Source organism: Capra hircus, chromosome 7, assembly GCF_001704415.2.
Source record: "Capra hircus breed San Clemente chromosome 7, ASM170441v1, whole genome shotgun sequence".
Lineage (NCBI taxonomy): Eukaryota > Metazoa > Chordata > Mammalia > Artiodactyla > Bovidae > Capra > Capra hircus.
In genome coordinates, this window is record NC_030814.1 from 1,871,615 (window position 1) to 1,883,728 (window position 12,114).

The 12,114-nt window shown below is 47.3% G+C and overlaps 1 protein-coding gene across 1 annotated transcript in view; it reads right to left on the bottom strand.

Annotated features, from left to right (window-relative positions):
* MAN2A1 (mannosidase alpha class 2A member 1) overlaps nucleotides 1–11,796 on the bottom strand; it is a 194,625-nt gene extending 182,829 nt beyond the window's left edge. The window contains 1 exon segment of the mRNA NM_001289106.1: nucleotides 11,662–11,796. Coding sequence (NP_001276035.1) covers nucleotides 11,662–11,796 — 135 coding nt within the window.

The following is a 12,114-nucleotide window of genomic DNA, read 5'->3' on the forward strand; positions in this document are numbered from 1 at the left end:
CAGGAAGCTCCCTGAGTTACGGGACAGCGAGCATGCCCCAAGAAGGCCGCGACAAGGAGCGGGGCGCAGACCAAAAAAATGACCGCCGAGGCCCAGTTCACGTCTGCGTCCTTACCTGAAAAATCAAACATTAAATCACCAACCCTGGAAGGGCCTGCCCAGCTCCAAAACTTGCGTGAAGTTGTCATATGACTTTTCTGGGATTCTGATGACTGCTAAGAGAATCACTACCTCAATGGATTTTTTAAAATGCACATTCAGGATTATTTTATGCAGAAAAGAATTCTGAGAATGATTCATACTGTCAGGTTTCTATCCTCTAATGCTCCAAGGGTAAAAATGTTGCCACAAAGGCCAAGACCAAAGAGTCCACGTTCCTCCTCACCTGTAGCAGGGAAGAGAGTGCAAACGCTGCAAAGTACACCATCAGCCCAAAGCACAGGTTCACTCTGGGGAGAAAGAGCTCCCCGCCTCCCACCACAAAACTAAACACCGGCAGATCTGGACAAAACATGTATTTAGAAGAAAACGACCATCAGCAGGTCCCCTGGCTCTCCAGACCCCTGATTCAGGACAGTGAGGTTCACTGGTAGGATCAGGCCTCACTTGAGACCTGCTCTGACTCTCCAAAAGGCATTTCATTTCTCTAGACTTCTGAAGCGGAGAAGGCAATGGCACCCCACTCCAGTCCTCTTGCCTCGAAAATCCCATGGACGGGGGAGCCTGGTGGGCTGCAGTCCATGGGGTCGCTGAGGGTTGGACACAACTGAGCAACTTCACTTTCACGTTTCACTTTCATGCGTTGGAGAAGGAAATGGAAACCCATTCCAGTGTTCTTGCCTGGAGAATCCCAGGGACGGGGGAGCCTGCTGGGCTGCCGTCTATGGGGTCGCACAGAGTCGGACACGACTGAAGTGACTTAGCAGCAGCAGCCTTCTGAAGGCGACGACACGCAAAGGAAGCAAGTGTGGAAATCTGTTTACATATGAAATATGAATGTATTTTAAAATGAGGGAAAAAACTTTAAAGTTGCACCACTCAATGAGATGCATTACACCCGTTTTGTTCATGTGAAATGTACTGCATTTTAATGGCGACAGCAAAGTCTCTAAGGATGCAAACGGGAGAGCGGCCTGTGCCACAAGGAACGCTGAAAATCACACATCATCTTTAAGAAGCATGAGGAAGGCTGGAAATTCGCGGGAATTAATTACTCCTAGATAGACACACTAGCACAGGGCCCTGCCGACGCCCTGGAAGTCAGTTCTTCGCCTCCAAGTTGACCAGTCCTCGGGGTCCCAGAGATGACTGCCGAGTTCTGGCCTGGATCTCTGGCTTATGAAGAAGATACCTGGGCTTGGGCAATCCAAGCAGTCAGATCAGACTCAGGATTCAGCCCGCCTGTGAATTACAACAAATCTAAAATGCGGCAAAGTCACAGTTTGCATCTCAAGACTATGGATCAACTTTGCATAGTTCATGCCCCAGAACCCTCCATCCCAGAGCAGTCCCAGAGTAAGAAATCTTTAGGTGGGAGAAGAGAAACAAATTAAACACGTCAAGCATATCAGTGCTATAACACAGAAGTTCCCCAAGGACATCTGAAAAAAATCTATGTAACATGCAGACAACAGGGGTTTTAAACGATACGCTCAAAACATAAACTGAGTCTGAGTAATGCTAACCTAATAACCAGCTTAGAAGAATTTTGTTTGTTTTTAATTAGCCCACGTCTGCTTCAACAGATCTAACCCCACTGTTTGCTTCCAATGTTAATAACAGAGAAATACAGTTTAAAGCAAGGGTTGGCGAACTTCTGCAAAGGGCCAGACAGTAACTTAGGCTTTGAGGGCCACGCTGTTTTTGTCCCAACTACTCATCTCTGCTCTTATAACACAAAAACAGCCAGAGACATTCGATTCACAAAGGAACAAGCGTGACCATGTCGTGAACTATTTAACCATTTAAAAATGTAAGCTCCAGTCTCCCATTGTGGTCCTGCAACAACAGGCGGCAGGCCCGACCCGGCTGAGTTACCTGACTTCAGAGTTCTAGCCCAGAGGCCTGAAAGAATGCAAGGAAGCAGAGCACTTGCCTGGAGCTTTTGGCACTCCTGTCCCACCCGTCTCCACCCCCTTCTTTAAAAGGCCTAGTGAGGACAGAATGAAATGAACAGGAAGGAAGTCTCCATCAGCGACTTTCTAGTTTCCTTCCCAGATTCTTCTGACCTCAAGAAGGAATAAAAAATGCAGTAACCAAAGTCATCAGAATTAGAAGAAATAAAACAAATAATACTCTGAAAAAAGCAAATAGCTTGCCTGAGAAAGTTTCAGATCTCTCAAATTATGTTTGCATATGCCTTTCGCACTACCTTATTACTGACCAACATATCTTCCTGTGCTAAAAGGCGAGGGGAATAAATCTAAACTTTTAACTAAGTTTGCATAAACGAAAAGATGGCTCATTTACTATCATTTGATCAAATGCTTTTCTCAGAATAAAAGGCTCGCCCAATTTTTTTTGTTTCATTATAATAATATTCCATTTTTAACTTCCAAATGAACATAATCTACTCTTGTATTTTCTGTAACAGATTGTAATAAGGAATCCTAAAAATGTAAGTGAATTTTGGGCATCTAGTTAAAGGACACATTTCAGTCATGAAAAACAAAAAAAAACTAGTTATCCCTGAGTATTAGAATTAAGCCTTTTGATTTAAATATACGACAGGACACCATAAAACTCCCAGAAGAGAACACAGGCAAAACATACTGTGACAGAAACTGCACCAGTGTTTTCTTAGTTTCCCAAGGCAGCAGAAATACAAACAAAATCGCACAAATGGACCTACTCAAACTTACAAGCTTTTGCACAACAAAGAAAACCATACACTAAAAGACAACCTACAGACTGGGAGGGATGATTCGCAAACAATGAGACCAACAGGGCTGGACTTTCAAAATATACAGACAGTTCATACCACAAAAAACACAGTCAGAAAATGAAAAGAAGACCTAAACAGACACTTCTTCCAAGAAGACACACAGCCGGCCAACAGGCACCTGAGGAGGGCCGCTCAGCTCCTCTAAGGCCAGAGAAATGCCAATCAGGACCACAAGAGGCACCACCTCACACCGGCCAAAACGGCCATTGTTAAAAAGTCTGCAAACAAGAAATGCCGGACAGAGTGTGAAAAGAAGGGAACCCTTCTACACTGCTGTTGGAAATGAAAATTCGTGCATCCCCGATGGAGAACAGGAGGTAGGTTCTCAAACAACTAAAAATAGAGTTGCCATGTGATCCTGAAATCCCATTCCTGGGTATATATTCAGACAAAACTATAATTCGAAAAGATACATGTACCCCTATCTTCACACTAAGTGAGTTGCTCAGTCACGTCCAACTCTTTGCAACGCCATGGATGGTTGCCCGCCAGGCTCCTCTGTGCATGGAATTCTCCAAGCAAGAATACTGGACTGGGTTGCCATTCCCTTCTCCAGGGGATCTTCCTGACCCAGGGATCCAACCTGGGTCTCCTGCACTGCAGGCAGATTCTTTACCACTGAGCCACCAGGGTAGCCCCCTATGTTCAAAGCAGCACTATTTACAATAGCTAAGACAGAGGGAAAATCTAAATGTCCCTCCACAGACGAACAGATAAAGAAGACGTGCCATACTCACACACACACACACGTAACGGAGTATTACTCAGAAATAAAAGAACAGAACAGGATAATGCCATCCGAAGCTACATGGACAGACCTAGAGACTGTCCTACTAGACAGAGTGAGTCAGAAACAGAAAGCAAACACTGTATGATATCACGCGTACGTGCGGTCTAAAGCACGACACACATAAGCTCACCGTGAGACAGAAACGGACTCACAGACACAGAGGAGGCCTGTGGCTTCCAAGGGGCCAGGGGACAGGGGTGGACTGGGACCAGCAGACGCAAGCTATGCATAGAGAATGGATAAACAACAGAGTCCTAGTGCACAGCCCAGGGAACTATACTCGATATCCTGTAATAAACTGCAATGGGAGAGAATGCGTGAAAGCACACACACACGCATGTGTAACCAGACAGACTTTGCTCTTCCCCAGAAACTAGCGTAATGTTGTAGATCAACTCTAATTAAAAAATAGATAAGAACTGGGCCTTTTAACCACTTTTTCCTAAAATGCAAAATTCCAACATAGTGTGATCAGCATAAAGAACACATCTTTGGCAAGAGTGAAGTCAAAGAGGTTTTCAAAGGGTTGACTTTTCCTCAGGAGGCCATTAAGCGATGTCTGGAGACATTTTTGGTAGCTCCCAGTCAGACAAAGGCATTTCTGGCATCCCGTGGTAAAGACCAGGGATGCTGCCACACATCCTAGGGTGCGTACGGATCCTGGGACAGCTCCCCACCCTGCAGACCGCAGCCACAGACGCCATCAGCAAAGGCAGCGAGGCGCCAGAGGAGGAGCGCGCACACGTCTAAACCAGGGTGCACGGGGGTTGGGGGGGGATCCTTCTTTAGAAATAGTTACTTTAACATAAAATATTTACCGGCTACCAACTATGCACTGGTTGGCATAAAAGTATAAATAACATTACCTTAAACTTAAATACACTGTCTCACAGAAAAACTACATTGTAACCTCAAGAGACTGAATTTACTCAGTTCAAATTATTTAATTCTTCCCTATCATAAAGCAAACTTAGTAATACCAGCAGTAGGTCTGAATTCCATCTCAGTACAATCGACCCTCAAACCTGTTTGAACCTAAACATGGTTTCGACCTTAAAAATAGCAGTTTTGCTATTAACACCTATTACTGAAACAGAAACCCGTTTTAGCTAAAATGGTCTACCTCCTCTCCTGATCAACTTACTAATCACAACTATGAACAGAAGCAAAATTTGCTCTTTAGAGTTCCTCCTCCTCTCCTGAGCTTTCCATTCACTGTAAGAGATGATGCTACCGGGACAGAAGGTCCAATCCAGCAGCTGGAGATTGTATCCTAGTTGCTGAATATCCTCCTGTTTTCTTAAAGACCGCCATGGAAACGAGGGGACACGGGAAAACTAGGAGCAAAGCAGGGATCAGCTGCAGCTGCTGAACTACTGCTTTTAGGAAATCTCAACACTTAGTCCAGTCTGGGGGAAAAAAAAAAAAAAAACTTTTAACAGCTATCACCAACAGCAATAGCTGACTTTAAAAAACAAGTAAAAGTGGTAATTTTAATGTGTTTTATCCACAGCCCAGGTATCCCTTAATGCTAATTAATGTGTCACAGAGAAAATCTCCTTTAGATAAACAGGATTGGAACATCTCCCAAGCAAAAGTATTTGGTTAAGTCCTAATAGCAGTGCTGATCTGGAAATAAAACATTGAATTCAACTTAAAAATTAATCAATTTAAACCTTCAAACCAGGTGCAATCCTGAGTGTCTGTCTCTAGGAAGCCCCTTGAGTCTTAGTGGAACACGCAGGTACAAGGAGTGCCGAAAGACTGCTGGACTCGGGAGGAGGAAGAGGAAACCAACTCTCTTCAGGGCTTTCCTGTTGTGTTACTCATTTCTCTGAAATCCCTGGACGCCACCATGGTCAAAGCTCCATCACTTCTCAGAAGTCGCAGATCTCCAACAGCAGACCTCAAGAAATGAAACAAACTCTCTGATACACACCTGCACAAACCCCAGCAACAAGTGCTCCAATTTATAAATGGAGTGCACTGAAGTGTGGGGAAGCAGAAAAGACCACGTTTTCTATTTATTACTCTTAAGAGTCACAGATTTTAAAACCAAGAAAAAACAAGTGGGGAACTAAGGTCAACTTTTATTAAACATATACTATGCGAACTCTTAAGGAAATAGTAGAGACGCAAAGTGTTCTAGCATATTTTTATAGGCGTATTATATTTTCATAGTCAAAGACAAAAAAACAAAAGGGCAGAAACGTCTCCCTCTACCAGCGTCTTTCCATCAGATACTTACAGACATTCACACTCTGCCACTTGATAAATGTTATCTGGGCACAAAGATAAAATCTGAACTTCAATTTTACATTTGCCATCAATCTCAATCTCTGAACTTTCAAGAGGTAAAATTAATCCCTATATCATATGCTATAGTAAAGATCGATAATCTGTTATACACAACCTGAGTCATTAATTCTCCAGATCCAAATATAAGACATTAATACGCCATCTGCTTAAACACAATGTAGACAGTAGGCAACGTGTGAAATCTGCTTGTGGAAAGTGATGAAGAATTTCGGGAACACCTTAACAATGTCTCTCCTTTCCATTTGCTTGAGTTCTTACATTACCTCAAAGCATCTTCAGGGCATTAGGCCCTGGTCAACCTCTCATTCAGAGTGGAATTTTTATTAATTTTTCTAGCTGAGATTTATTAACCCTGAAATAGACACACAAAAGCCACTGCTGCCTCAAGGCTTCAAAGGAATTCCTCCAAGAAACAGAGAGGAAAGCCCTCTAAGGACTATATGCAGGGTGGAGAAAGTGGAGCACCCCGAGTTGGGCTTACTTCCACCCGAGTCTGGCCAGGCCGTGGAAAACACAGACCTGTTGGGGGGAGGGAAAAAGAACGAAAGCAAATAGACTGCTCTCAACTGAAGACAGTTTTAAACATATCTTGTTTACATGATGGACAATGTAAGGTTCCATGTTAACTGGAAGAAACTAAAATGGACAATTCAGAGCAAATCAACCCCTTTCTAGAAAAACCATTTCACTAGACACCAAAAGTGGTTTACAGTGACTGACAGACTACCTTAAAGAATTTAATACCCAAACTCATAAAGAAATATAATTTAGTGCCACCTAGTTTCACTGTTTGGTGTTCTCATCAGATTAAGGTTTACACAGGCGTTAGAAGGAGTGAACAAAATAAAAATCAACTCAAATGCTGGGATGCTATGCTGCATAATGGTTTCCACTGTAACACTTAGCTCTCAAGAGAGCTGGAAGATATTGTGGTAGAGGTACAATCTCCAGCATGAAATGTTCCCTAAAAAGGAGCACATGCAGGGGTCTCTGAGGTATGCCTGCACAGCGCGCGTGTGTTCCTGTGCGCAGCACGCGTGTGTGTGCTCAGTCGCGCCCAGCTCTTTGCGACCCCGTGGACTGTAGCCCGCCAGGCTCCTCCTTCCATGGGGGTTCTCCAGGCAAGAGTACTGGAGTGGGCTGCCACTCCCTCCTCCAGGGGCTCTTCCTGACCCAGGGATGGAACCTGCAGCTCCTGTACTGGCAGGAAGATTCTTAACCACAGAACTACCTGGGAATCTGTGCCTGCACCATATGACCCAGCAAGTGTGCTTCTGGGCATTTTTCACAGAGAAATCAGGACACGTATTCACACAAAAACTGTATGTGAATGACTGTAATGTCCATAGCAGCTTTGTCCAAAATAAACTATCCCAAACTGGAAACAATCCAGATGTCTTTCAACTGGGTGAATGGTTAAACAAACTATGCTCTGTCTATGGAATACTCACTAATAATAAGGAACAAAATAAAAATGAAAAGATAACAACATCAATGAAAAATAATAAGGAACAAACTTGTAACAACCTGGATGTCTCTCCAGAGATTTATACTGAGTGGAAAAAGCCAATCCCCAAAGGTTGCACACTATGTGATTTCACTTGTCATTCTTGAAATGACAAAATTATTGAAACTGAGGAACAGATGAGTAGTTGCCAGGGGCTAGAAGGGGAAGGGATAGGAAGGAAGTGGTCGTGGCTATAAAAGAGTTACTCCTGGCAATGGGAATATTCTGTATCTTCATTATCTCAAGATGTTACCCTACAGTTCAGGAAGATGTTACCACTGGGGGAAACTGTTAAAGGATACATGTTATCTCTTTGTATTATTACTTATACTTGCATGTGACCCCATAATTATTTCCAAACTGACGTTTTTTAAAAGCATCAAAGGAGAAAAAAAAAGAAGCATGTTCATTAGGGCTTCATATTAAAAATTCCTTTAAAAAAAGTCATAAGCTAAGAAGCCACAGAGCAACGTCCTCTTTTTTTCTACAAGGAAGCTGGGGCCTAAACAGTAGGCAAAGGATCACTAGGGGCAGTACAGCATAGTGGCTGAGAGCTTAGACTCCAAAGGCTGCCTGTTGAAATCTCAGCTTTTAGTTGTGTGACTTTGGGCAAGTTACTCTCTTCATGCCTGAGCTTCCTCACCTACTAGGTGGTGACTGGGTGAACGCAGTTTATCAAGACTAAAACACATCGGCTAGTATCAGACATACAAGGGTGTAAGAATATTTATCCAGTCCATCTGCCTGGGGATTCAGTGGCTCTTCAAAACTAAATCAGCAAAGGTGTCTTTTGCACTGAAAATCCAGTATGAAAATCTCAGAAAGACAAACTTAAGTATAAAAAGTTCCACTTTCCAAACCCTCTCCCCTTGCTGCTGCTAAGTAGCTTCAATCGTGTCCGACTCTGTGCGACCCCATAGACGGCAGTCCACCAGGCTCCACCGTCTCTGGGATTCTCCAGGCAAGAATACTGGAATGGGTTGCCATTTCCTCCTCCGATGCATGAAAGTGAAAGTGAAGTTGCTTCGTCGTATCCTAAAACAAAATACACAGAAGGCCTTCTCTTCCAGCAGCTACTGTCACTTTCCATTAAATGCTTTATGTTCTAAGCAGAACTTCAGTCCCTTGATGAGAACTAGGGCTGGATGCTAAAATATTGGAATTAACTTCACCTAAGACTTTCCAGAGACCAAATGAGTCACTCACTATTCTTTAGAAATAGTCAAATGTCAAGGTTGCCAAAGAACCCAACCTCAGATGTTTGCATAAATCATTTCCAAGTGATCGTCAAGTCAAACCCAAAGGATATTACTCAAGATAACATTCTGAGTAAGATCAGTTTTTATGGTTTTTCCTGTAATGGAGAAAATTCTGAAAGTGGGACTACTGGGACGAAAATCACAGCAAGTTAAAGCCCCCAAATTATACATCATATTTTAGAAAGGCTTAAAACCCCAGGGTGTCACCCCTCCCCCCACTTTTTTTAAACTGTTTTATCCAATCTCATCAACAAGCACTGGACACACTCTAAACTCCATATTTAACGATACCCCATAGCGCTCATCCCACCGTATTTTCTCTATAATACGACCTTAAAGTGTAGAGAGCAAGGCGACTGCAACCCTCAGAACAAAGCCATCGCTGCGCATCACTACGCCATTACCAAGTAACAGGTCCTGCTCAGCCATTGGTCAGCACCGCCCACTGGCAACCAACAGTCAATGAGAGACCGTTAGTGGTCCTGCTCAGCCATTGGATGGCACCGCAGTGGGCCCCGCCCACTGGCAACCAACGGTCAATGGGGGTTTCTGCCTAGAGTTGTAGGGTGGAGGTCACCAGGTGGAGAGTGAGGCAAGAGGCGGATCCTGACCTCCCCCTACCCCTCCAGCCTGTTCTCTGGCCTTGGCAAGTGGATGAGCTGCGGGTCGCAGGGAACACGGCAGGGCCGTGTCCTGCCGGGCTCCAGAGCCCTCCCCAAAGTCACCGCTAGCCTTGGCCAGGGCTTCCGGGGCAGCTCAGCTGGTAAAGAACCCGCCTGCAGTGCAGGAGACCCCGGTTCGGTTCCTGGGTGGGGAAGTCCCCCTGGAGATGGGACAGGTACCCGCTTTCATATTCTTGGGCTTCTCTGGTGGCTCTGGCAGTCAAGAATCCGCCTACAATGCAGGAGCCCTGGGTTTGATCCCTGCGTCAGGAAGATCCCCTGGAGGAGGGCCTGGCAACCAGTGTTCCTGCCTGGGGAATCCCCACGGACACAGGAGCCTGGCGGGCTACAGCCCAGTCGGTCACAGAGTGTTGGACATGACTGAGCGACTAAGCCCAGCACAGCAAGCCTTGGCCCAGGCCTGGAGGCGCCGGTGACCCTCTCCTCCCTCCCTGCCTCTGCGACCTGATGGCAGTAGCCATCTGCGCCGACACAGCCTGGGCCCCTGGGCCCGCCGGCCAGAGCCTGAGGAGCCTGCCGGCCAGCTGGGTTCCGGGCCAGGCTCCTCAGCGATGGCCGGGGCAGGGTCTGCGGCCCTGGCCCTGAGGGAGCCGCAGCTGGGACCGCCACTTCTTAGCCGGGACGTGCACCTCGGTGGGGAAAGTTGTGCCTTGGGATCTCGCCCTTTTTTGTCAGGACAGAGAATAAGATTCATTACATAGAGATTTACAGGAACATCCTTACCTTACCATGGCTTGACATCAAGAATAAAGGGTTTGACACCAAGAAGTCTGCAACAACTAACCATGCCCCTCCCTCACCTTTTGCTTTTAAAAGGGCTTTCGTGAAAGCTTTGAGTAAATTTGCGGCTCTTAAGACATGAGCCACCCATTTCCTTGTATGACCCTCAATAAACCTGCCTCTGTTCCAAACCCCGATGTTTTAGTGTTGTTTGGCCTCACTGTGCATCAGACACACAACTTGCATTTTCAGTAACAAAAGCAAAAGCTTTAAAATTTTTTGATACATCTGTTTACCATCAGATTATTAATATCTTTCATCTGCAAAGCATTTTGAGTGCACTGTACTGATGGCACCAGTCACAATGGTGTCACGTGGTCTTCACTTTCATAAATCAGTCTAATTTCATTAAATTTAAGCTTTTTGTCCCAGTGTATCACCGGAACAAAAGGCAAAAATATTCTTTGGTTATTTACACTGTCACCCAAAAGATAAAAAACAAAACAAAAAACGCCAACTTGTTCACGTCCTACGTTTCTCTGCTGTTAAGTAGCTGATGTATCAGCTTGTCGGGGTTTGGGGTTCTTCAGGTTTATTCATTGCAGGGGATACTACACGTTACCCAGTTTTACTAAAATTTCTCGATCTTACAGATCATTGGCAAATAACGAAACAAATCGCACAGGCGGCGCGGTATCTTCCCAAATAGGAACCGATTGTTCCGTTCGCTTATTTTTAGTAACTTTAAATAAAAGACTGAAGATGGGTCGTTTTCCCAGTTCCTTTGACAGTGTGACCGTGGCCCGGGACGGAGCGCCCCACAGCTTCCGGCTGGAGAATGACACGCGCTTCCCCAGGTTCTCCAGACTGCGCCCAACAAACCCGAGGTAACAGCTGAAGAATGACGACACCAAAATCAACCCTACAGATTTTCGTCCTGGAGGTGTGCAACACCAAATAAACTTTTATGTCTCCGGAGACAATGGAGTTAGAAAACAAATAAAACACCCAGATGGGGTGTGCTCGATCGGTTTCCGCGACCGAGGTCGCGCAGGGGGTCTGCGGCGGCTTAACCCTGTGCGGGCCGGGGACTCCCCAAACAGCTGTCAGGGGGCGCTGCGCGCGAGCGAGCAGCACAACGCGCCGGCGCCCCGGCCGGCAGGTGAGCGCCCCCGCAGGCCCGGGCCCCGGGGCGTGATCCCGCCACCGCAGGCCGCCCGGCACTTTGCTAACTCCGCGCGCCCTGGGAGGCGGCGGCTCCCCCGGCCGCGGCCAGCGCCGTCCGAACGCCGCGGCGCCCGGGTGGGAGGAGGATCCGAGCCTCCCCCGTCCAGTTGGGCCTCGCCCTGCCCGAGCGCGGAGCCTCGGCAGAGCCGCGGGTAACTACCGGCTCCGCCCGCACCCTCCCGGAGCCCCGCGACCCACTCCCCGGGGCTCACCTGCGGGAAGGAGCCCTCGCGGCGCGGGCTCTTGGGGTAGTCCAAGTGACCCCGGTCCAGCATCAGGTAGAGCGAGAAGATCACCACGCAGAAGATAGCGCTGCCGAAAACGGTGAACTGCCGGCTCAACTTCATGTTTCCTCGATAGACCCGGCTCCCGAGCACGCTCCCCGCTCGGAGCCGGCGGAGCGCGGACTCCGGGAAGCGGCGGCCGGAGGCTCCCGGCTCCTCGGCTTTCGCCCTGTGCGCGCTCCTCTCCGCCGCGGGCGCGGGTCCGGGCGGCGCTCCTCACCTCGTCTCCGGCGCCCCCACGCGCCCTCGGCCCTCGGCCCGGCCTGCCGCCCTCCCCGGGGCGGGACGCCTCACGCCCGGAAGGGGCCCGCTCGCCCTGGCCGCGGATCTCCGCGTCGGCCGCCGGCGGGGCGCGCGGGGCAGGCGCAGGCAGGGTCGCCG